The 23,867-nt window shown below is 54.2% G+C and overlaps 13 protein-coding genes across 13 annotated transcripts; 7 read left to right on the top strand and 6 right to left on the bottom strand.

The window, feature by feature from the left end:
* Positions 1-936: 936 nt before the first annotated feature.
* On the top strand, positions 937-1,839 carry N7474_004895 (uncharacterized protein; the record flags this gene model as incomplete). Its single annotated transcript, XM_057196310.1, has 1 exon — positions 937-1,839. One exon carries the CDS (start codon positions 937-939, stop codon positions 1,837-1,839), a length of 903 nt encoding a protein of 300 aa, XP_057053706.1.
* Positions 1,840-2,340: 501 nt separating this feature from the next.
* On the bottom strand, positions 2,341-4,753 carry N7474_004896 (putative lipin Smp2; the record flags this gene model as incomplete). Its single annotated transcript, XM_057196311.1, has 2 exons — positions 2,341-4,169; positions 4,222-4,753. 2 exons carry the CDS (start codon positions 4,751-4,753, stop codon positions 2,341-2,343), a joined length of 2,361 nt encoding a protein of 786 aa, XP_057053707.1.
* A 496-nt stretch (positions 4,754-5,249) lies between these two features.
* On the top strand, positions 5,250-8,544 carry N7474_004897 (Fibronectin type III domain protein; the record flags this gene model as incomplete). Its single annotated transcript, XM_057196312.1, has 2 exons — positions 5,250-5,365; positions 5,421-8,544. The coding sequence occupies 2 exons, from the start codon at positions 5,250-5,252 to the stop codon at positions 8,542-8,544; spliced, it is 3,240 nt and encodes a 1,079-aa protein (XP_057053708.1).
* Positions 8,545-8,747: 203 nt separating this feature from the next.
* Positions 8,748-9,269, top strand: N7474_004898 (uncharacterized protein; the record flags this gene model as incomplete). Its single annotated transcript, XM_057196313.1, has 2 exons — positions 8,748-8,761; positions 9,089-9,269. The coding sequence occupies 2 exons, from the start codon at positions 8,748-8,750 to the stop codon at positions 9,267-9,269; spliced, it is 195 nt and encodes a 64-aa protein (XP_057053709.1).
* Positions 9,270-9,894: 625 nt separating this feature from the next.
* Positions 9,895-10,252, top strand: N7474_004899 (uncharacterized protein; the record flags this gene model as incomplete). The annotated part of the gene is made up of 2 exons (XM_057196314.1): positions 9,895-9,951; positions 10,016-10,252. 2 exons carry the CDS (start codon positions 9,895-9,897, stop codon positions 10,250-10,252), a joined length of 294 nt encoding a protein of 97 aa, XP_057053710.1.
* Positions 10,253-10,512: 260 nt separating this feature from the next.
* Positions 10,513-11,403, bottom strand: N7474_004900 (putative transcription initiation factor TFIID, 31kD subunit; the record flags this gene model as incomplete). Its single annotated transcript, XM_057196315.1, has 1 exon — positions 10,513-11,403. The coding sequence occupies one exon, from the start codon at positions 11,401-11,403 to the stop codon at positions 10,513-10,515; it is 891 nt and encodes a 296-aa protein (XP_057053711.1).
* Positions 11,404-11,854: 451 nt separating this feature from the next.
* N7474_004901 (uncharacterized protein) lies at positions 11,855-12,418 on the bottom strand (the record flags this gene model as incomplete). Its single annotated transcript, XM_057196316.1, has 2 exons — positions 11,855-12,117; positions 12,262-12,418. The coding sequence occupies 2 exons, from the start codon at positions 12,416-12,418 to the stop codon at positions 11,855-11,857; spliced, it is 420 nt and encodes a 139-aa protein (XP_057053712.1).
* A 376-nt stretch (positions 12,419-12,794) lies between these two features.
* On the top strand, positions 12,795-13,711 carry N7474_004902 (rRNA-processing protein UTP11; the record flags this gene model as incomplete). The annotated part of the gene is made up of 2 exons (XM_057196317.1): positions 12,795-12,890; positions 12,950-13,711. 2 exons carry the CDS (start codon positions 12,795-12,797, stop codon positions 13,709-13,711), a joined length of 858 nt encoding a protein of 285 aa, XP_057053713.1.
* A 473-nt stretch (positions 13,712-14,184) lies between these two features.
* On the top strand, positions 14,185-15,196 carry N7474_004903 (Cytokine-induced anti-apoptosis inhibitor 1; the record flags this gene model as incomplete). Its single annotated transcript, XM_057196318.1, has 2 exons — positions 14,185-14,818; positions 14,892-15,196. 2 exons carry the CDS (start codon positions 14,185-14,187, stop codon positions 15,194-15,196), a joined length of 939 nt encoding a protein of 312 aa, XP_057053714.1.
* A 341-nt stretch (positions 15,197-15,537) lies between these two features.
* Positions 15,538-18,259, bottom strand: N7474_004904 (histidine biosynthesis protein HIS4; the record flags this gene model as incomplete). The annotated part of the gene is made up of 3 exons (XM_057196319.1): positions 15,538-15,737; positions 15,804-17,360; positions 17,410-18,259. The coding sequence occupies 3 exons, from the start codon at positions 18,257-18,259 to the stop codon at positions 15,538-15,540; spliced, it is 2,607 nt and encodes an 868-aa protein (XP_057053715.1).
* Positions 18,260-18,601: 342 nt separating this feature from the next.
* On the bottom strand, positions 18,602-19,906 carry N7474_004905 (zinc-binding alcohol dehydrogenase family protein; the record flags this gene model as incomplete). The annotated part of the gene is made up of 5 exons (XM_057196320.1): positions 18,602-18,784; positions 18,847-19,217; positions 19,291-19,503; positions 19,570-19,704; positions 19,774-19,906. The coding sequence occupies 5 exons, from the start codon at positions 19,904-19,906 to the stop codon at positions 18,602-18,604; spliced, it is 1,035 nt and encodes a 344-aa protein (XP_057053716.1).
* A 481-nt stretch (positions 19,907-20,387) lies between these two features.
* N7474_004906 (uncharacterized protein) lies at positions 20,388-21,757 on the bottom strand (the record flags this gene model as incomplete). The annotated part of the gene is made up of 5 exons (XM_057196321.1): positions 20,388-20,531; positions 20,591-20,717; positions 20,782-21,119; positions 21,175-21,241; positions 21,294-21,757. 5 exons carry the CDS (start codon positions 21,755-21,757, stop codon positions 20,388-20,390), a joined length of 1,140 nt encoding a protein of 379 aa, XP_057053717.1.
* A 585-nt stretch (positions 21,758-22,342) lies between these two features.
* On the top strand, positions 22,343-23,656 carry N7474_004907 (class I SAM-dependent methyltransferase; the record flags this gene model as incomplete). The annotated part of the gene is made up of 2 exons (XM_057196322.1): positions 22,343-22,659; positions 22,723-23,656. The coding sequence occupies 2 exons, from the start codon at positions 22,343-22,345 to the stop codon at positions 23,654-23,656; spliced, it is 1,251 nt and encodes a 416-aa protein (XP_057053718.1).
* Between the last annotated feature and the right edge of the window lie 211 nt (positions 23,657-23,867).

Raw genomic sequence — 23,867 nt, forward strand, 5'->3', positions numbered from 1 at the left:
AAATTTCTGACGATCGACAGGATAGATTCTTCCCAGCAAATTATCAAATCATCACTATCGCAATTGTGGGGTTCTGGTTTACACACCAAGGCCCGGAAGCTAATTTATCATACCAAAAGCCCTGGCATCTGCTGATGTAGTAGTATAAGGGCGTATTTCTAGGAATAAGGTGACGAGGAGGTGCACAATGCTTTGGTATTCTAATGAAAGCAGTCGAATAACACCGATTTAGGGTCAGAATATGTCTTATTAATAAGGCCAACTGGATATCTACTATACTTCCCTATCTCTACCTACAAAGCAAAGCAACAAAGTTGTTCATATTTGGTTCCAGCCTTATTTGCAATTGGTCGAAACGAATTGAACTGAATTACAAAAATTCCTCAATCCTGTCAGCAATTGGTTGGGTGGTGTAGTTGGTTATCACGTGTCGCTCACACCGACAAGGTCCTGGGATCGAACCCCAGCCTAATCAATGTTTTTGCAATGATAGTGTATACTATCATTGCCCTCCGGACAGTAACTTTTTTGTCGATATCAATCTGAATCCTGTCAAGTTGTCAATAAACCTTTGGATTTACTTTCTTGACATTCGGACACCATAAACTACTTGAAATAGAAAATCAGCAACTACATCCACTCCCCGAGGCCATTATCGACGGTCCTTTGGTCACGTGATAGACCATCCAACTTTTTGCCGATCCAGACTTTTTTTCGACAACCAACAACACACCATTGTCCAAGTGCGCCTTTCCTCTCGGTTACTTATAAGGAGATGGAACAAATGAAATCATAAACAGCATTCCCTTTGTTTTCTCAAGTCTTGCAGAGCTAGCCTCCGCCTTCGCCAAAGAAATCAAAAAACACCACCCGAAGTACCCTGACTTGATTCCAATTCCCTCCGCCCAAAGAAGAAACACAAACCCCTATCACCCGATGGATGCACAAGCCTACCTACTACGCCACGGCTGGTCCGGCCCCGGCAACCCTCTCAACCCGAACCAGCGACCCGGTCCACACGGCGGATTGGGCCTCACGCGGCCGATTCTCGTCGCCCGCAAACAGAACAACCACGGGGTGGGCAAAAAGACGACAAAGGATCCGACGAACCAGTGGTGGTTGCGCGGATTCGAGGATGCGCTGAAGGGCATCGGCGAAGAAAATGCTGATGTGGATCGGTCGAATAATGCGCTGACCAGCGAGCTGTACCGGTTCTTCGTGCGGGGCACAGGGCTGGCTGGAACGATTACGGAGAGGAAAGAAGAACAGCAGAAGGCTGAAGCGAAGGTGAAGTCAAAGCGGAAGAGGGAGGCCGAAGATGATGAGGACCGCCAGGCCAAGAGAGAGAAGAAAGCTGCTCGCAAAGAGGAGAAGCGGAAGCGCCGCGAGCTCAAAGATGGGACTGCGGAGACTGGCTCCGCGCAGTCGTCGAGTGAGACCTCCAATTCAGAGAAATGCAAAGAAAGCAAAGAGGAGCGGCGGTTGAGGCGGAAGGAGAAGAAAGAAAAGAAGGAGAAAGAAAGGCGCAAATTAGATGGTGACGGTGCCCTGGATGTTTCAAAGAAAGCAAAAAGCGTCGAGCTGTCGGCCATCGAGGGAGATTATCCCACGCCCATGTCAACGGATACCGATTCGGATCCAGACCGGCTGGACTATACTACGACGAATGACGACTCGGCACGGAGAAAGGAGAAGAAAAACAGCAAAGCGAAACGGACATCCCGAGAGAGCAAGAAGTCCAAGAAGAAAGAAAGCGGGGCGGATGTTGAATCCAAGGTGACGAAAAAGTCCAAAAAGGACAAAAAAGACAAGAAGACATCCAAGTCTAAAGATGTCTGATTTGCATTGTGTTGCGTGCTTGATTTTTTGCAGCATACCTAGAGGAGCCATATTCCATCAGCCAGCCTTGGTGTGGTCGTTTTGTACATAGGCGGCATGTTGGCTTCTATTCTGTCATAGAAAGATACCCTTAAGTTCATAATGAATATTTGCATTCTATTACAGTGCCTCGATCCTAACGTCAGTTCCATTCCTCCGTTGCGCATTAATCACCCCCGTAATCAAAGTCCATACATCCACACAATGCGCCATCAACAATGTACAACTCCCCCAAAAATGCAAAACGCCATCAATGCAAAAAATCAGTTCAGTCAGAGTGGCCGTGTATAATGCAAAGCCCATTCTGCATGCAAGTGTTGAACAAGGTATAACACTGCCACACCACAGTGGGCAGAGTGAATGCAGGTCTGGCTCGACAAATAAACTCGCACAATGACAACGTGTATCTATGAGCAGAAACAGAATCCCAGTACTCTTTGCAGGTAATTCAAAGATAGTGAATCAAGGCTTTCGTGGTGATTTGGGAAGGAGAGGAAGAGAAGTCGCACGCGCAGGGTCGGTGGGTTCTTGCGACTCAACTTGCACGCCGGCCACACCCTCTTCAAGGTCCGGACCGCCTTCCACAGACTCAATAATCGAGCCGGCCGGGTTGGAGATGGCCACCGAGTCTTGAGACATGTAACTCGCAGTCATGTCCGCGGCGTCCTCTTCTGCAATTCCCGTCTCATCGTCAAGGTATTCGCTGCCCTCGCCATCGCTCGGTTCGTCTTCGTACTCTTCATCATCTGCCTCTTCATCCTCTTCATCGTCGGCAACCTCGTCTTCTTCCTCTTCCTCGTCTTCACTGTCTGTTGCAGAGAAATCCGCCAACTCTTGCTGTGTCTCCCTCCAGTAGGTGAAGTCCGTGTACTCTTCACCGCCAGCCTGCACCAGCAGACTAGTTGGAGGGAAGAAATGATCAAGAAGTTCCTGCATGGTCACGTAGCTGCTCTTATATTTAGTGAGACTCAGCAGGTCCAGGGACACCTCGGCGTTGGAGTTGATAGTAAAGATCCGCGTGGACGGGATGTTCACGGATCGATAGCTCAGGGCGTCTGTCAGCCGATTTCCAAAGCCGGCGTAGAATGGGTTTTCCTTTCCAGAGAAAAGGCCAAGAATATCTCGCAAACAAGCCATCTTGAAAACCTCCGGCTTTCTCAGATAGATCTCTCGTCTCAACGCCGCCATCGTGCGATCCGGACTGCAAATAACAGGGCCCTTGGGGAGCCGATACCCGGTATCTTGACAGACACCATGAAGATACGCACGTGTTGTGTCTGCTTGGCCCACAGAGCGACTCGTAAGATACATGATATTGTACCCGTTATTGACGATGTCCGTATACAATTTCGCAACTCCCGCATGGGTCCAATCGCGTCCGATCATGTTGAGAACATGGCCCAAGGCATCCGACTTGGTGATGGTTCCATCAATGTCAGAGATCACGATGGGCGTGTTACCATTCCAGAGATACATCGCAGCCGTGCAGGTCGCTTTGTTGACACTAAACGACATGATGTTGGCTCCTGGTTTGAGCTGCAGGGCCTTGAGCTGGTCGCTGGTCAAGCGCAGCGTCTTCGCGTAGTTTCGGGTCTCAACGGCGAACGTATCCTGCATGGGCGAATGAGGAGGTGTTGGAAAGCCAGGCTGGACGTCCGACTTGGTTCGGTGATGCCGTGTCAGCGTCGTTTCCGACAGAGGATTTTCACCCTCGCTGTGATAACCTGGATCCGAGACCGCATCCTCACTCATCGCAGTGTTAGGCCGCATAGAGTTGATGGTCGCCCTCCGGTCTGCTGCTTCTTTGGCTTCCTCACTGCTGTAGATCCACAGGTTTCCATGCTCGTCAGCTCCAATAAGCGCACCGATGTCGTAGTTGCCTTCCAGTTCTTCAGCCAGGATCTTGCGGGCAACCACCTCTGCACGAAGTGCATCTTCTTCGTTGCTCTTATAGCCTGTCATATCCAACATGAGATCCCCCGTGTCAGTGACATGCGATGGGATATTTGAACTCGATAGCTTCTTGGACAAGTTCATTGCCCGGGAGACAGCCTCCCGGGGGTCCATCGGGGGAGGACTGCGGGAACGACTTTGTGTTCCAAGGCCCTCGTCGGTTGCTTCAGCCGAGCCACTGGGGGGCGAACGTTCCATTGTGGTTGATCGAAGAGCGCTGGTTGAAAGTACATCCTCGGACACTGAGTGTTCGAACATTGGTAGCTTAGCCAACGAGTCGTGGTGAGAGTGGCGCAAATCGGAATCATCGGGAGACCGTGAGAGAGGTGTAATCACACCTAAGCGCAGAATGAGTAACAAATTTCCGAGGTGGTTAGGTTCCCATCATACCTAAATCCGTATGTGCCCTTCCCGTATTCTGCTGCATCACAATTCCAGGTGGTGTCTTTCTACCCTCTGACAGAGCATCCGTGTTGGACCGGTCAAGGTCCAAGTACTCTGGTTCTTGCAAGGACGATGGCAGGTCCTCCGCGCTCTCGGGCCTTGGGCTACCAGCCGGGGACACTAGCGGTGATGTTTGCAAGGATGCAGGAATGTCGTCGGTTGTCTCAAACACGAAAAAGGCCTCACCACCTTCACCCAGTTTCATTGCATATTCCTGTTTCACTCCATTGACCTTGAACTCCACCTTCTTCTCAAACGGACGCAAGAGCGAAAACTTGCCGAAGCGGACATGAAAGGGCGAGCAGGCTAGGGTTCCTGCCATGAGACTGTCAGTCTGTTCCTTGTAGTTCTGGCCCCACGTTATCATACCATCTTCCTGCTCGATGACAATCACATCAATAGCCCCGCTCAGCGTCGCCGGGTTGATTGAGTTCCATGTCTTGGAGACAGAGCCGCTGATGCTCCGGACGTACTGCATGTCGTCTAGGGGTGTCGCAACACCGTGGAAGACCGCAACAGGAGGGGGAAGGATTGAGGACAAAGGTGATCAGCAAGATGACGGAAAGGATTGCTCGTCGTTGGAAGTCGGAAGTTGGCCCGTTGCCAAACGGCCCATGTGATCAGCCGACAGGGAGGGCTGGCCGCTTCATAACCAGAAAGGGAAGAAGAAACAAAAAGAGTGGCAGGGGGGATGGTAGTGAAGGGCCAGAAACACCGCAACAGTAAGTAAGAAAGTCCGTACTAGGTGGTCGAGGAAGAGTTGTCCACCCAACATTTAGTTCTTCATTCAACCACCCAACACACCCGGGACGGTTGGGGCCGAGGCATCTTACATCAGCACTGGGCCCTGACTAAGGGTCGGTCACCTGACCCATCCGTCCCACTCGATGGCTAATCAATCAGAGACTCTCTGCTCCTGCCTGTTCTCATTGACCACCCCCCGCTGCCCGCGTCCATGGGTGCCCGACGCTGGGATGTACGAGCCGCTGTATTTTGCCTTTGACACCTACCCAACTGTCATTCCCCGAGTGAGGGTGCGAGGCGTCATGGCGCTTTTTCTGGCGGCCTCGATCTTGTGGGCCCTGATCTGGTGAGTCCCGTTATGTCTGCTCGCCCAAACACCCTGGACTAACCTCGTCGCACAGGCTCCTGTACCGGGCATGGCAGGTCTGCCAAACTCCTAACGATGTCCTGGTGGAGAAACTGGGCCTGGATATTCCTCCGCCCCCAGAGGTCACCCTCGAGGAGATCAACGCCCGTGAGATCCGCCTTGCTTGGAAGCAGCCTGACTTCCACAACTCAATACATAAGCATATCATTCAAGTGAACAATGTTAAAGGTTTGTATTGGATCAGCGCGAATCTCCCGGCTGGCGCTGACAACTGTCCAGTGGGCGAGTCTAAACGAGCGGAGACAGCAGTAGAGATTTTAAATCTCATACCAGGCAGCATTTACCATATCTGTGTTTTCTCAGTGAGCGCAGCGAACTTTCAAACGCCCAGCGCCGTCCTTCACGTGCGAACCAAATCTCTCCCGCTCTCCCAAGCGCAACAAACTGCCCCAGTCGACGGTCCCACGATCCGGGCATCGATTCCCCGTTCGACAGCGGGCCTGCCCACTCCTTCGGCTCCAGTGATGTCTCGTGAACACAGTGCCGGCCCAATACCGGGCAAACGGCCATCGACAGGGCGGAAGCTATCGCCTGCTGCCGGAACAATTGAGACTGGCCATGCAGACGACACGCAGAGAAGCGCGGTCAGGAACGACAAGAGTGGATCTCTCGAGCAACTCGCCGATCGTCTGAAGTCACTGCAGCAGGAGAACGATAACTTGGAGAAGCAGGCTGCGGAAGAGGAGGACGAACACATCGCATTGCTCAAGGAACTCGAGAAGCAGCGCAACGAATTGAAGAAGAGTGTTAAGGAGAAGGACGAGGCCAGCGGTGACCTCAAGAAACACGTCTACAAGCTGGAGAGTGTCAACCGCACTGTGCAGAGCGAAAAGACGAAGCGCGTGAGGCTGCTTCAACAGAAGGAGGCCCAGCGCAAGAAGCGCAAGAACGATATTGTGCGATGGCAGGAGAAGATCACTCGCATGACCGTCGACCTGGAGCAGGCCAAGCAGGACAAGATGAGTCTGGAAGAGGACGGGAAAACCCGTGCGGATGAAGTTCGGAAGAAGATTGCCGATGAGCAAGCGGAGATGAAAACTATCGATGACGAGATCCAGGACAAAGGAGGACGCATCAAGAAGCTCGAGGAAGAAAGGACACGATTCCAGGAGGGTGATACTGAAGATGGCAAAGAGTTGGACCGAATAGACAACGAGCGAGCCCGCCAGTGGGAGGCTAAATTGGCCAGTCTACAGGCCCGATATGCTACTCTCGTCAACATTCATACGCAAGCTCAGCAGCAGTATCAGGAAGCCCAGGAGCGAGTCAAGTGGCTTTCCACCCAACGACCTAGCAGCGCGGGCCCATTTCCATTGGATCTCGATTTGTCCAATACTGCCACCATTCGCCCCCGCCGCCATCGCAGCTCACTCAACAGCAATGTCTCGTCCCCTGTGAACTTCGCCAGTGTCGAACCATCATTCTCCATCAATTACAATCCACCTTCCACTAGCTCGCCAACTTTTGCGCCGAACTCTGCCTTCTTCAATATCCATAATGGGATGGCTCTGCCGAATCTAGACCCGCCGGAGATCATGCGCTCAGACATGGAGACAACTTTCAATAACCCTCAGATGAGCCCTCGTGCTGATGCTCTTCTGCCGTCTGATCTCCTCGGGGACGAAGAGTCGCCCGAATTCCCGCGCCCTGTTATCCGACCACGGTTTGACTCTAACCCCCCTCCGCTGGACGGTTTTGGACACGGGCCGGTATCGCCGGTCTCTTCAGAGAGTCGACCTGGAAGTATCTTCGCCAGCCCACTCGGCACCTCAGCCCGACAGGATTCTGAGCCCGGTCAACTGTCAGAGCCACCAAAGAGCGCTTCTCGGCGGCTTTCCGGCCTGTTCGGCTTTCATCGACCTCGAGGAAAGACTCTGGCAGATGAATCGCCTATGCTTGGCACTTTGAAACCAGGACAGAGTCAGTCCTTCCCGCGAAATATCGATGAGATGGACCCAATTGGCTCACGACGTCGGCGGTTGAGCTACACTGGCAATTGGGCTAGTCCGATGTCTTTGTTCCCGCGAAGCAACACTGCCGAAGCCACCGCGGACAGTTCGTCTGACCACCCGCCCTCCCGACGAGCGGCTTTTTCGAGCATCTTCTCCACGAGCAAGTTTGGGTTTGGAAATGCCGGACGTGCGAATACCGATGGCTACGATCAATTCAGCCCGCGACATGACCCCATTGATCCTTCATCACTTCTCGGCGGCGTCCGACGTGGTTCCCTGTCTCCACGGCCATCGTCTACGTTCTCCTTTGACAACCAGAACCAGCTCCCTCACCCCTCTACGGACAACCGACATTTCGGTTGGCCGTCGACAGAGAAAGCTGGGCATCGAACCAGTCCTCTTGGTCTTGATTGGGCGTCTCCGTCAACTTGGTCTCGAGCCCCTTCCCGTCGGCCTTCCATCTCATACGGATCGTCTGGCCACCTCCCGTTAGGCCTGACTGGCGATTCCGATTTTGTCGAGGATTCGTTTGATCGGCCGCTTCGGCCGCTCCAGGCTCCGATTGGCACTCGCCCTTCCTCATCCCACCGGCCACTCACGCCGAATCCGAAACTGAACCCGGCTGCGCCGACATTCAGGACGGTCTTCACTGGCAAGAAATCGGACAAGGACAAGGATAAAGAAACCGATGCCTCCCTTGATCTGGAAGATGGCTCCCCTTCGGAGTCTCGCATCTCCCGCGATTCTCGGTCCCTGTCTCATTTCACCGGCGACTCATACGAGTCTTTGGAGCGCCTGCCTTCCGGTACGTCCGTGGACAATGCCTCGAAGGAGTCGTTCATCCGTAAGATTACTCGCAAAGGCAGCTCTGGAAAATTCAGCTCGTGGAAAGATCGCTCTGGTTTCTTTTCCAAGAAGGGGGAGTCTTCGCAGCAGGGTGACATTGACGAGGATGGCGCCAGCGAAGCCCAGCTCGGGAAGAGCGTGGACAGCACTGTCTCCAGTGTGCCGTCTGCAGACAAGTCGACTCGAAGCAGCCTGGGCTTCTTCTCCCGCAAGTCTCGCAAATCCGACAAGGCCAGTGAGACGAGCGAGCTCGCCAGTGAAACGGGTGATGAGGAGATCCCGGAGGAGGTGACGACCTGAGATTTATACTCTAGTGGATGCACGCGGAATATTATGACTGTTCTTGGAATTTCCAATTCACTGCAAGTAGTATTCGTCCCCAGTAGTTTGGTAGTTCGAAATTGTAGGGTTGGATCCAATCAGATGGTCATGTGACCCGGTTCAGTAAATCATCCACATTCCTCCATCCCGAAACCATAGACAGAGAAAAAGAAAAAGAAAAGATGGCAAACTCAAAGTAAGAAACTACAAACACTTTCATTCCCCTGGATCATTCCTGACCAAAGCTCAGATATGAGTACGTCAAGTCCTTCGAGCAGCCAGACATCCTGCTGCCCAACACATGGATTGTCGTTCGGATTGATGGAAGGGGATTCCACAAGTGAGGCGCCCTCTATCCTGTTTTATGAGCCGAGTCAATATTAGCTGCGTGCGCTGTCAGTGAGCAAAGATGGGTGATTCGATCAGCCTGTCTATGTCCACTGACTCATGGCCATGCAAATATTGAATATTGTGCTTGCCCTTGTCTCTACCGGGATTTGATGCATATATCTGACAGCTCCAGACTTTCTGATTACTACGCATTCAAGAAACCAAATGACCGCCGCGCACTGGACCTGATGAACGCCGCTGCCGTAGAGGTGCTGAACGACCTGCCGGATCTATGCATTGCCTACGGCGTCAGCGACGAGTACAGGTGTGTTTCACCCGACTCAGCCTGTGTGTTTTTGTCCCTTCTGGACTGATACATTTCATAGTTTTGTCTTCCATCCAAGCTGCGAGCTCTTCGAGCGACGGAATTCGTAAGTCATCCTTAGCACCCTGTTTTAACAACCATCATCCGCGTCCCTCCTTTCCCTGTCTACCGAACGAATGGATGAAAAAATCTGATCTCCTTCGATTAGAAAACTGGTCACTACCATCGTTTCTACATTCACAGCCCACTACATACATCAATGGAACACTTATTTCCCCTCAACGCCCCTCCAGCCGCGGTATCTGCCCTCGTTCGATGGGCGGGCAGTGATTTACCCGAATGCTCAGATTCTGCGCGACTACATGAGCTGGAGACAGGTTGATTGTAAGTGCTACCGCGGATTTTCTTTTTTCTCTTATATCCCGCTAATATAATATGATTTGGTTGGCTGCATAGGCCATATCAACAATCTCTACAACACGACTTTTTGGACAATGATCCAACAAGGTGGAATGAGCAATACGGATGCGGAACAGGAGCTAAAGGTATGCATGCGATACTCATTTGTGGTCGGATCATATATTTCATTTCAAAGCAAAAAGTTAGCCTAACTGGATTGACCACAGGGAACCGTGTCATCAGACAAGAACGAGATCCTCTTCAAGCGGTTCGGAATGAACTACAATAACGAACTCGAGATGTATAAGAAGGGCAGTGTTGTCTACCGCCAGGTACGTTATATGTATTTGTTTTAGTTTTGCTGCACATGCTCTGACACACGCTGCTACTATCCAGTATGAATTGCAGGACCCCAGTTCAGTGCAGACATCTGCCGACGATAACGGCAGTAGTGGTGCCTCCTCGGCGGTGCCAGGGTCTAAACCATCGAGGTCACAGCAGGATAAGCTGCGGAAATTGCGCCGCAAAGCTAGGGTTGTGGTTGATCATGTTGATATCATTAAGGATGAGTTCTGGGATAGGAGGCCGTGGATTCTGTCCAATTCGCCGGGGAAATTGCCTGCTGAGCAGTGACTGGTCAGGTAATGGCTACTTGGGAATATACAACAATTTCTTGACTGTCAAGTCATTCCCTAAGCTCTGCTCTGTATCAACGTACGCAGTCAGTTAGTAATGTACCGCATATACAAATGACTGATAAAATGTATGATTTGTTCCATGATATTTTCCAGGCAAGCCTGAGGGTAATCTAGCCCATTGTTCGTAGAAGAAAGAAGATGCCACACCCCGAAAACACCCAGCGCCAGTAAAACTCCGCCTATCCCGCAATACAATCAAGCATCCGTCATTTTCCGATCCTCATCTTCCCCAGCCTCACCCATAGCGGTATCCTCACCGAAGATATCCTCCATCTTCCCATCCTCATCATCATCATCACCACCCTCCTCGGCATCCTCCGCCGCATCACCGCCAGGACCCTCATTTTTGCCCTTCTCTAGTGCATCAGGCATCTCCTCCTCAACCTCGCCCTCGCTATCCCATTCATCCAACATATTCCACCCGACGCCAGTAAGACAGAAGCGCTCCGGCGGCAGTCGAATACCAGCCATGATCACGTTCTGGTCCGCCGCAGCAGCAGGGCCACCAGCCTGCGCAGCGGCATCATACCCCCTCGACACACCAGGCAACGCAATCCGATTCCTCTCCGCCGCGAGATCCATCAGGAACTCCTTCGGCAGCCCCGCCTGGAACTGGTAGTGCAGGCGCGAGGCGATGCTCAGCCGCAACGCGGGCAAAGTCACGCTGCTGAGCTCGCCGCTAGACCCCTTGCCCGTTGTGCCTTCGCCAGCGTTGGCGTATCCTTCTGTGGCGAGGTGCACGGAGTCTTGGAGGACGTTCGATGTGTAGCGGTATGCGAAATCGAGGAGTTGGAGCGGCACTCGCTCTTGGTACGCGGTTACCCCCAGCGAGGCGAGAAGCATGTGGACGAGGCGCACGTCGCGCGGTCGGCGAGACTTGCCGCTGTCGTGGAGAGAGGTCGAGGGAATTTGTGGTGGTTGCGTGGTTGTCGCGGGTATCGGGGCTGCCGTGGTCGTGGCTGTGGTGGTCGCATTGCCCTGGGCCTGCGAGGTGGATGGGCCAGAGGCTCCGTTTGCTGGACCTGAATCGCCAGGTGGAGTGCTGGTCGGCGGCGCTGAGCCCTGTGTCTGGCTGGGAGACGCCATGGTGGGAGGTTGGAGGGTGGTAGGAAAGAAGTCGAGAGGAAAGAGGTGATAAGTTGGCGGTCGGAGCTCCGTAGCGCTAACCACTTTTGGTAACCCTCTCTTACAGTATGACAGGGCTTCGATTTCTATTTTCACTAAGGAGTTGTGATTATAGATCATTCACTAATGAGAGAATGAGTTTATCTCCATGCAATTCATCTGTGTATACTGTAGTGTACATAAATCGGAGAATTCCAATCCATCGCTTCAAACAGGATGGCCATGCAACGCAAAAGAGACTAAAGATGCCCACCGTAAACGCCTATTGTATCCCACTGTACGCCAAAAGGGCCAGAGTCAGGGCCAGAGTCAGGGCCAGATTCATAGCCACCTCCTAGTCCAAGGCTTAGAAGGGGGGAAAAGAGAGGGGAGGAGTCAAAGAAGGGAAGTGCAGAGACAGAGATGAAAACAATCACCGTGCAGCCTTCTTCTGCCGACTCCGCTCCTCATCCTCGCGCATCATGCGAATCACCTCCTCCCTCCGCTGTTCAACGCGCGCGAGCTCCTCTTCCTTCGCACGTCGCCGCTCCGCATGCGTCGCAAACCACTCCTCACGCGCGCGGTCTTGCTCCTCCGGTTTGGCGTGTGCAAGCATGCATGAGTTCATAGCGAGACGCTGTTGCCGGCAGACCCATGTTGCTGTGATGGTACGATTGACGGCGCATTGGGCGAAGGCTGTCATTGTCAATGTGTTAGCAAGGTTTGCTTTGGTTTGATAGGTTGTTAGAGAGGTGTGAGATTGTGAGGACCCGGGTATTATTGAGCCAATTTGAGGGAGAGGGCAATGTAATCGACAGAGAAAGAGAAGGGCATACATACCCTTGATCTCGTCGGCGCAGTACCCCCGTACGCGCTTGTAGTAGAGCTGCTTCACTTCTTGTTCCTGGGTGGCGGAGAGTGGGAGGGGATTGCGGAGGTTGTATTTCTTGGGTGAGGATGTGGAGGATGCATCCGGGGATGTAGATGGTGTGGCCATGGGGGATTGAGTTGGCTCGACTGGGGGTATCGAGGATGGGAGTGAGTGCGAGGCGAGGTGAGGTGATGCGTGGGTGGTGGGTGGCAGGATCAGTGGCTTGATTGTTGGATGATGAGAGGCCGAGCTTGTAATAGAAAGCGGAAGTTGCCCGGTGTAGTAGAATATGAGGCTGACCGAGAGGTTGTTGCGGCTGGTTGAATTGTGTCTGTTGATGCGGAGGGCAGAACCGATTGTCGGGCGGAGAAGAAAAAGGCGGCAAAAAAAAGTTCTCGACCTCAAACACTCAGTCTTGACAACCACCACGCATAATTCTCAGCGACCCATTCTGTATCTTTTGTCCCATTTTTATCTCGAGTGCACGCACACAACTATCAACATGTCCTCCATGCGCAATGCCGTCCAGCGACGGCAACACCGCGAGCGTGGCCAGCTCAGCGGGCGTGAGAAATGGGGTATTCTTGAGAAGCACAAAGTAACTATTTCCCTCGAAGCCTTTCCACAAAACGCAATCTAACTGTGTACACTTGTCAGGACTACTCCCTCCGCGCCAAAGACTACAATGCCAAAAAATCCAAGATCAAGCGTCTGGAAGAAAAAGCGCGCGATCGCAACCCGGATGAATTCGCCTTTGGCATGATGGGAGACCGGAATCATGTGCAAGGCCGGCACGGACAGGGGAAAGGTGTGGGACGGGACTCGGCTGCTGCGCGCGGACTGAGTCACGATGCAATCAAGCTACTCAAGACGCAGGATAAGGGTTATTTGCGCACAGTCGGGGAGCGGGTGCGTCGAGAGATGGAGCGTGTGGAGCGCGATGTGCAGCTTCAGGGTGGGATGAGCGAGGTGCTAGATGGGAAAGGTCAGCATGACGAGGAATCTGAGGAGGACGAGTTTGATGGACTCGACGACGAGATCGACTTTGGATCTGCTCCGAAGAAGCCCCGCAAGACAGTCTTTGCGGATGATCGGCAGCAACAGCAGGCATTGAAAAAACACCGTCTGCAGGATGATAGGACAGATGAGGAGGACGACAAGGAACAGACAACCTCTCGGAAGACACCCAAGCAGCTCGAGAAGGAGCGGCAAGCACTGGTCGAGGCCCGACGGGCCCGCAAACTCCGGAAACGGGCTGCTGAGACCCGTGAGAGTAAACTGGCTGCGCTGCGCAAACAATACGCTGAGATCCAGGCTGCCGAGCAGGAACTTGACTGGCAGCGGGCGCGGATGGACAACTCGGTGGGAGGCACGAACAAGCATGGCATCAAGTGGAAGATCCGGGAGCGCAAGCGCTAGCCCTGACGCTTTACACTTTGATGACCTTCTGGGCTGTACATATTGATACCTTGCATAACCAATAGGCGTTCCGGTATATGGTGTAACCAAAAAGCAATCTAGGCTATTCTCTTCTACGCTAACTAAGTCCAGAGGGTAAACTAAACTAAGTATGGTGCCATTTATAGCGTTGCGATTGATAATCCGTGGGCTCCGGCACCGGAGGGCAGTACCTCGTAGTCCTTCTCAGTCCAGTATATGTAGCAGTATGTATGTCCACCAGAGTTAAATACTACCCAGTGAATGTGGAAATATTCGCTTCACAACTTCCACACTTTTTATTTATCTATTTCCCCTAAGAAGAGCCCCGTCTGTTCCTCTCCAGCAACATCGAATTAATAATCCCCGCTGACTCATCCCTTATCAAAAGATCCGCCACCCCTCCATCTTTGATCTTCTTTTCCTAAGTCCATCCTTTCTTTTTACAAATCACCATGGCTCCCTCCGTCGTGACCATCGACGCCTCGGACGTCGATATGGCGATCCCCTCGGCGCCAATCTCACAGAAGCGCACTCTTCTCCTCGCACCCCCCTCCATCGCCACCGAAGAATCAAACCTACACGCCCTCTTCGCAACCTTCGACCGCACCACCACCGACCTCCAAATGCTTGACCGCCTCTCTGCTGGCGTGGTCTCCTTACCCGCCAACACATACGACCTCGTCCTCCTCGTGACAGGCACAGACGGCTCCCGACGAACTGAGGCACTGCAACTACTCGATCGGGGCGTCTATGCTGCCCTCGTCCCCGCCATGAAGCCTGGTGCGAAGCTACAGACGCAGGATAGCGGGTTTGGGCCGGCTGAGACAATGGAGGCGGTTTTGGCAGGACTGGTGCAGACACCTTCTGGGTTTGAGAAGCCAAACCACGACGCTTCGGCGGCTGTGCCACTACGCTTTGGCGCAAAGAAAAATATCCCTAAGAAAACTACTCCTCCGGCCCCTGCCCCGCCAATGATGGGTATCATCGACCCGACAAATAATAATGACCGCGATGACGACGACGACGAGCTGATTAACGAGGATTCCCTTCTTGACGACGAAGACCTGTCACGACCCATCATGCCCCGTACGTTTATCTCCTCCTTCTTCACCTATTTCCTTTATTTTATCAACATGCACTAACAAATATGCCCATCTAGCCCCGGAATGCCAACCTAAAACGGGCCGCCGCCGCCGCGCCTGCAAAGACTGCACATGTGGTCTCGCAGACCGGCTGGAAGCAGAGGATAAAGAGCGGCGCGAGAAGGCAGATAATGATCTGAACGTGCTGAAGCTGCAGTCGGATGATCTGAACGAGCTCGATTTCACAGTGCAGGGCAAGACGGGCTCGTGTGGGAGCTGTGCTTTGGGTGATGCGTTCCGCTGTGATGGCTGTCCCTATCTGGGTATGCCAGCTTTTAAGCCGGGCCAGGAAGTGCAGATTCTTAACGAAGCGCAGTTTTGATTCATTTGTTTTTGCTTTGCATTTGGCTTGTTTTGATTGATTACTGGCTGTACTGACTGCTATCGAAGGGTATCATGGTTTTTTTGGGTTCTGTTTGTCTTTTGATCTACATTTACTTGACTCATGTTGTAGAGATCATTCAGCGTGTACTATGCAAGGCTCCGTTATGACACTTTTTTTGGTCTTCGAAACAGGTTCTATTTATGTATTGCTACCGAAAATCATCATCAACAAATCATTAAAAACGAAAGCCCAGCCAAGCCTCGTCCACAACTTTTCTGGACAGAAAATAAAGTTTCCATCCATATTCATTGCGCATCGTGCATGACACGACACATGGTTCATGCCCCATTCTGCTGAATTTGAGCAACACGGATACTGATCGCGCGCTTGTGGGCATCCAGGCCCTCAAGCGCAGCGAGCGTCTCCACGGTCTTGGACAGACCCATCAAGCCGTCCTTGGTCAGGTTCGAGCTGGTGATGTGCTTCAAGAAGGAGCCGAGGTTCACGCCGGAGTATTGCTTCGCGTAGCCGTAGGTAGCTAATTCCATTCCATTCCAGTTAGTTATCAACTGGGAAGAATAAAGGGAGGAAGAGAAAAACTTACGCAGGGAGTGGTTGACACCAGCCGAGTAATCACCCACACTCTCCGGGGTCCAGGGGCCGATGAACACGCTACCAGCATTCTGGACGGTTTCAACGACCGCTTCGGCGTTCTCCACTTGCAGAATGAGATGCTCGGGCGCGTACGCGTTGCTCAGGGCCATGGCCTCGGTGATGTCGCGCACGGCGAAGGTGACCGAGTGCTCAAGGGAGCCACGGACGATGTCCATGCGTGGCAGAGCCTTGGCCTGCTTGTCGACTTCGTCCTCGATAGCGCGCAGCTCGGACTCGGCCAGACCCACGGCAATGAGAATCACCTGCGAGTCAACGCCGTGCTCGGCTTGGCTCAGGAGGTCGGAGGCCACGAAGGCCGGGTTGGCGGCCTTGTCGGCGATCACTAGGACCTCGCTGGGTCCAGCGGGCATGTCGATGCTGACGCCCGCGGAGGTGTCGTTGGATACGAGCATCTTGGCGGCGGTCACGAATTGGTTCCCGGGACCTAGAATCTTGTCCACCTTGCTGATGCTCTGGGTGCCGTACGCCATGGCGGCCACGGCTTGGGCGCCTCCGGCTAGGACAATGCTCTCGGCACCGACCTTGTGCGCAACATAGACGATCTCGGGTGAGATACTGCCGTCGGAACGGGGCGGCGAGGCGAGCACAATCTTCTTGCAGCCGGCCACCATGGCCGGAACGCCAAGCATCATGGCTGTGGAGGGTAGCACGGCCGTGCCGCCGGGGATATACAGGCCAACGCGCTCGATGGCACGCGAGAAGCGAGAGCAGACCACACCAGGCATGGTCTCCATCGTGAGGTCCTCGTTGCCTCCCTTCTGTGCGGCGTGGAAACGCCGGATATTGCCGATGCTGATGTCAATTGCCTCCTGGACCTCGGGCGTCAACTGCATCAGCTCGGGTGGGTAGGGCGCTTGGATGACCGGGGAGGTCAACGACGTAGCCTTCTCGAACTTGTGGGTATACTTGAGCACCGCAGCGTCGCCGTTGTCACGAACATCCTCAATGATCGGCTTGACAAGACCAACAATGGCATCGTTGGACTTTTGAGATGGTCGCTTGAGGTATTCATTGACCACCTCGGGGGCAGTGGTAGCGGTAACCACGCGCTTCATCTCCAGGCGGGTTGTGCGGTCCTCCACCGGTGGCTCAGGATTGGCAGGGGCAGGGGCAGGCTTGGATTCAGCCAGACCAGCCTTCTCAGCCCAAGGACCCTTGGCATCGCCCTTTCTCCGCTTCACCTTCAAACTCTTCAGGTCGAGATTCCGCTCGATATCCTCCAGGCTGACGCCAGCAGCCGTGCACTTGGTCAGGGCGAAGTACAGCAGATCCGCAGCCTCAAAAGCAATTTCCTCTTTGGTGTTGGCCCGGCACAGCTCCTCGGCTTCCTCCATAATCTTAGCCTCCACGAGCTTAGGCTCATTGAACAAGCGTGCCGTATAAGACCCGGCAGGAGCGTCTGCCTTGCGAGCCTGGAGAGTCTTCTGAAGACGAGAAAGACCGGTAGAGGCCCCGAAGCAGGATTCTGTCCCGAGGTGGCAGAAGCCTGTTGTTTGGTTAGCATAGACACATCATCTAAACCAAACGGCACTCACCTCGTCCAATTTGCTTAACCACAAAGCATAGACAGTCCGCATCACAGTCAAATCCAATCCGAATCAACTCCTGCACATCGCCGCTCGATTGGCCCTTGTACCACAACCCGCGCTTGCGGCTCTGGTAGACACCCGTCCCTGTGCGGAGCGCCTCGGCAATGCTCTCGTGGCTGCTCCAGACGGCGCCCAGACACGAGCCACGCTCGTCTGTGACGGATGTCTCGTACAGACCATTCGCCTGGTCGGTCACGAGGCGCGACGCGAGAAGGTTCGCGGCAGAGATCTTGTCGGCAACGTTGCGCTCGACAGTGAGTACTTGTGAGGGGATGATAGCAATTGCGCCATTCTGCATTGTCTGCTTGATCGCATCTTCCGAGACCTTCTCGGAGTTATGGGTTGCGTAGATGCGCTGAGCGTCGGCGGGGATCTTCAACAGCGCCGCAGCAGCCGAGACAGCCGCGGGCTCCGTGGCAACACAGACACTGTCCCGCTCGTTGACGTTGGCCACCATCCACTGCTCGAGGCTGTTCAATTGGGCGTCGGATGTAGTGTAGACGATCAACCGCGACGAGGGAACGGACTGCTCCGCGGAGAGGGCGGTCAATTGGTCGAGGGAGATCAGGATCTTGATGGCGCCGGCATTGAGGACATCGACCAGGTCGCCGGCGGAGGGTATGTCGGTCGCGTCGACGACGACATCGAGGAGACGGAAGTTCTGACGCAGGAACTGTTCGGCTTGGGCGAGGTTGGAGGGCTTGATCAGTACGCGGCCGAAGTAGGCGATCTGCTTGAGGGAGAGGCCGGACGTGGGGGTGGAGGGGTCGTAGGCGATAAGGAAGGGAGTCGCCATGATGATGGTGGTGGGTGGTGGGAAGGGAGGAAGAGAGAAAGAGAGCCAAGCTAGTGGTGAGAAATCCCCTGAACCGGGGCAGGGAACAGGGATGGGCCGTTGGGTAGTTAGGTGGTGTGTTGTTGAGTCAGTGTCACTCCCGTTGCTTTTTTTTTCCTTTCCTTCCCGCCCCGATGCCGGCGGGATGATTCATTCACTCATCGCCCAACACATACATCAAAGGCACGTTTTCTCTATTTTCTCTATTTTGCCTATGTGACCACATTCGACGCATAACACCTGCTGGTATAGCAGGGATGGTCTGACACGTACCCCAACTTGCTATTAATGGGCCATGCCTAGTCAGACCTCATAGACAATCTTGTACGCCGAGATCTTTCCATCCCGATATTCCTGAAAGCCCTGGACCACACTGTCGAGACCATGAAACAGCTTAGTCGGATTCGGCTGGATCCGTCCCTGCTCTAGCCATGCGGGTAGACTCTCAAACAACTCGCTCGCCAGCTCATGGTCTTCCTTGGAGGCCTATTCCTCTACATTAGCATATTTCTCAACAAAAAGAATGCATAATTAAGACAATCACTAACCGGCCAACGGAACGGGCCATAGCTATGATCTTTTAAGAAAGACGTCCACACCAGCACATCCGTGACATGCGTGTTCGGCGCGACATGCTCCGTGTTAGCCTTGCCCGGTCTAACGGTGCAGAGATGCCCGACGCGGCCCCCCAACGCCCCGGACGCAATCCTGGAGGAATTGGCGTTGCCAATGGTGTCAAAGATGTACTGCAGGTGGGGGCCAACCTTGGTGATGTGGTCAATTACGTCTGCGTCGTTGTAGTCGAAGACATGTTTGGCTCCGTGGGTTCGGACGAGGTCGGCGTTGCGAGGACTGCAGGTTGCGACTACTTCGAAGCCGAGGAGAGCGGCCAGTTGGATGGTGTAGAGACCGACACTTGCTGGGATTTAGTTATTCGTTAGCGAATTATTCGGATCATCCGGGATATATATTGGGGCTGTATGTTCACTCACAGCTAGCACCCCACACCAGCACACTAGTCCCTTCCGCCTGGGAGCGATCTATGTTCAGACACTCCTTGGAGAACAGCGCAAGCCAGGCGGTGGCCGCTGCCAAGGGCACCGTGCTCGCTTGTGCCTTGGAGATATTCGCCGCCGGCACCTTGAACGAGATCCGCTCGTCTGCGATGGTATATTCGCTGTACGCGCCGAGACCGGGGATCTCCCCTGTTAAAAAGAGTTAGATTCCGATAATACAGTCAGTCTGGCTTTGACTTGAAAGAACTTATTCACCTCCCCAAATCAACCCTGCAATAACATCGCCCTTGGCCAGACGAGTAACTCCGCTACCCAGCTCGGTGACCTCGCCGACAAAGTCACAGCCCAGCACGGCGCCGTCCCCGAATGCATTTACGTCGAAGCTTTGGACTGGAATACAGAATACATTACTAACTTCCTCAACCAACAAAGCAGAAGAACAGGTAACATCTAACATACCGTCCGTGGGATTCTGGGCTACATGTGACACCTTGACGAGGACTTGTCCGGCGACGGGGCGAGGGAGCGGGAGTTGTTCCTGGGCGAGTTTGGGGGCCTCTCCCTCTGGGATACGGACAATTAGGGAAGTCATGTTTAGTTTCAATGAACCAGTGAAATTCTGGGGCGTTGAAAACAGACTGCAATATGTAGTTGGAGATTACAAATCCGGGTCTACAGTTATGTCTCCGCACCGGGGCCTCTTTCTAGGGCGAAGTAGTGGATCTACATTGTCGGGCGAGCATTTATACCGTCCGGTTCAGACATATAGATGGATAAATAGATTTGGTTGGGAGGTATATCGGAATACTCCTATCTCCTGAAATATCAAAGACCAAAGGTTTGTTTGAAAAGCTGCTGAACTCATTACACACCTTGCGGATATATATCTTAGCCAACTGCGGCCTTAAATTGACACAACTCTTAACACTACGACCTACATTAACACCAGATCCGTCCCAGGCCAAATACATCAAAGTCACTCCATTCCTTCTATTTTTATGTCCTGCCAACTCCTAACGCTACACAGCCGAAGAAATCACTGCAACCCAGAGCTACACCCCACCTGCCAATTCTCAATACGGCTTAAAGCGATCCTTCTGCCTCTTCTCCTTGGGCCGTGCGCTCTTTGCCGCCTCCGCAGGAGCTTGGACATCATCATCTGCCGGTTTCCACACCCGCACAAATCCGTCCTCGCCGCAGGTGAACACGGATTGGCTCTGCAAGAAACGACAACATGAGTTAGCTGCCGGGGCCATTGGCTGGAGCCTAAACATACCTGTTCATCCAAATACACCGAGCGTACGACCTCCTCGCCGTGGGCCCCGGGGAGGCGCCACAGGCTATCCTGGTCAAACCGCCATGTCGGGTCCGAGACAAGGGGGATCAAATCCAAGCGTTGATCACTATAAATAATTCAGCCCCAATTTCTTTCTTTTCTTTTTTTTTTTTTCTCTGAGGGACACTTACGCCTTGTTCCCGGCAGCAATGTACGGCCCCTGGCCCCCGATGCACAGCTGCGCGATGTACTCGCAACCAAGCGGCTGACGCACGTCCCCGAAGTGCACGGGCTCGGGCTCTTGCGTGGGCTCGTCCGGGTCCGTGGCCGGGTGCACGGAGAAGAGCTCGTCGTGGCTCAGGGCGTAGATGGTGCGCTCGGACAGAAAGCCGGCGTGGTGGACCGAGCCGTGGTTGATCACCTGCACTAGGGCGTCATCCTCGTCGGTGATGGTCGTGTCGTAGATGTTGACTAGCCCGTCCGTGCTGCCGGAGAGTAAGATGTTGCTGCGGGTCGGGTGATATTGGAGCTGGGTGTATGTGTTACAGACCAGGCCTGTAGGTCGCTGGGAGACGGATCCTTACCTCGGTGATGTCGTCGTTGTGGCTCTCCACGTACTGTAGCCGGCACACTGTCGGAGATCGGATATCCCTGGCGGAGGTGTTAGAGGCGAGAGGGTTGAATTCCAGATCCCCAAACCCACCAAAATGCCACGACTGCCTGCGAAGACACCAGTTCTGTCCCGGCGACGACGGTGTTGGTCTCTGCGTGACAGGCTACCGAGAGCACGGGAGCATGTTTCACTGCCGACGATGAGTTTGTGGTTGGGTCATTTTCTTCCGTGTGAAACCTACCCGTCTCCATTTCCACCACCGCCGAGCCATTCCCGGCCCGAGCATCCCACAACCTCAGTCGGCCATCCCGACCTGCCGTGGTTAGCAGCTGGGCATCCCCCGAGCTGTAGGTGCGCAGGGCCGTGACGCCCCCGTCGTGGGTTTTGGGTGCTACCACCGACCCACGATTGAGGTTGGCAGCATCAAACACGCGCAGCGAGTCATCCGAGGAGATGGCAGCGAAGGAACCGGGCGCAGCTGGGGTGATGGAGTAGATGTAGCTGTCCGTGGGCAGCGACAGCGAGGAGGCCGCAATGGGCGTCAGAGTGTGCATCGCCGGTCAATGCGAAGTCTAAAAAACGAGGCCCCACCAACTACTATACAATAGCTCCGTTCGGACGGAATCCGAGCATTGTTAGTCAGGCATGATGTATCTCAACTGTAACCACGACCTGTACTTATGTCCTTCCTAATTAGTGAGGCCCAGAGCAGTAGGGTTGGCCCCTCGACTAGTGACTTCCTCTGCAGACACATCCCTGCTCTTCCCTTCTCTTCTCTTCTTCTTTCTTTCCTTCGCTCCTGCTTCTCCCCCATCCACACACCGCCCTTCATCCCCATTGCTACCCCTGGGGGCCCGGACTCTGTCAAGCCAAGGGTTTAGTCTCGGTGGTCGGTCCCTTCCCCTCTCTCAATCCCCGGCGCTGGGAGTCGTGACCACTGCCCACGACAGCGGTCGCGCACTCGCCGCCTCCTATTATTATCCCATCCGCTGCCCAACTGGTTTGGCTCGTCGGGTTGATTGCAGGTCCATCCTCGCAGATGCTCTGTGCTGCACCCGTTTCAGGTCTCTTGTACGACCGAGCCCCTCCCCATCCCACATTGGAATTCGCCGGATACCGACCCTCGCTTCCCTTTCGCAATGCCTACCAATGGGGAGGGCAAACACCGGCTGTTGCCCCCAATGGACTCGCCGCCGCCCAAGCGCTACAAGTCCGAGTCGCTCCCGTCCAGTGACGCGGGTCGTTCACGGTACCACCTCTCACAATCGGCCCAGCCAAGTGAGCGGGGCCGTTCCAGACAGACCTCCACAGCCATGGATATCTATTCCATCACCAATAAAGATCCCGTCGAGCGAGAGCGCCGCGACAACCGCTGGTATAGCAGCAATGGTTCGGTCGCGTCGCATCCCTCCCAGCCATCATCTCATTCACCACGCGCGCTGACGCCCGGACGCAAGTATGTTTTCTTCATTTTCTGGTCTGTTAAGGCAAATGACTGACTGGTCTCATTGATTTGCAGATACCCCGAGCGATATCCGTGCTACTCGGAAAATGGGCGAACATACCATGGCTATCGGAAAGGAACGTACCTACTCCCCTGTGACGACGAGGAACAGGACCGCCTCGATATCTTCCACAAGCTCTTTACCGTAGCTCGCGTATCCGATGGCCTGATCTATGCCCCCCACCCGCCTAGCTCCCGCATCTTGGACCTGGGCTGCGGCACGGGAATCTGGAGCATCGAAGTGGCTCAGAAGTACCCGGAGTCGTTCGTGGTGGGTGTGGACCTGGCACCCATTCAACCGCAGAACCATCCGAAGAATTGCGACTTCTACGCACCATTTGATTTCGAAAGCCCCTGGGCGCTGGGCGAGGATTCCTGGGATCTCATCCACATGCAGATGGGCAGTGGCAGCATTGTCAGCTGGCCCAGTCTCTACCGACGGATCTTCTCGCATCTGCGTCCGGGCGCGTGGTTCGAGCAGGTGGAAATCGACTTCGAGCCGCGCTGTGACGACCGCTCGCTGAGCGGGCTGGCGCTGCGGCACTGGTATCAATCGCTGAAACATGCCACAGAGTCGACCTCGCGCCCCATCGTACACAGCTCCCGGGAGACGATCCGGAATCTACAGGAAGCAGGCTTCACCGAGATCGATCACCAGATGGTCGGACTGCCCTTGAATCCCTGGCACCAGGACGAACATGAGCGCAAGGTTGCGCGTTGGTATAACCTCGCCATCTCCGAGAGCATCGAGCCGCTCAGCCTGGCTCCCTTCAGCCGGGTCTACAAGTGGCCTGTCGATAAGATCCAGCGCCTGGCCGCAGATGTCAAGTCGGAGGCTTTCAATAAGGATCTCCATTGCTATAACATCCTTCACATCTATCAGGCGCGGAAGCCAGCAGCCACGGCCACAGCCACAGCCGCGACCACGGTCACGGTCACAACCAATTGATCCTGCGGAGCAGGGAGCGAGTTGCTCTTCCGAGCCTGTGTGTGGGGTATATCTTGCCAGATCAACATATTCAGCCAATTCGGTCTACCGCAGAGTTGATCACCGTTCGCTGGACACGGGCTGGCTCATCTCGTCAGTGACGATGTCAGCAGCAGATCGACACTCGCAGGGTTTCCAGGCCGTTACATCCCCAACACTGTCAACGCGGAGC

This window comes from Penicillium riverlandense, assembly GCF_028828495.1.
Source record: "Penicillium riverlandense strain IBT 135883 chromosome Unknown utg000003l_segment0_segment0, whole genome shotgun sequence".
NCBI classification, from domain to species: domain Eukaryota; kingdom Fungi; phylum Ascomycota; class Eurotiomycetes; order Eurotiales; family Aspergillaceae; genus Penicillium; species Penicillium riverlandense.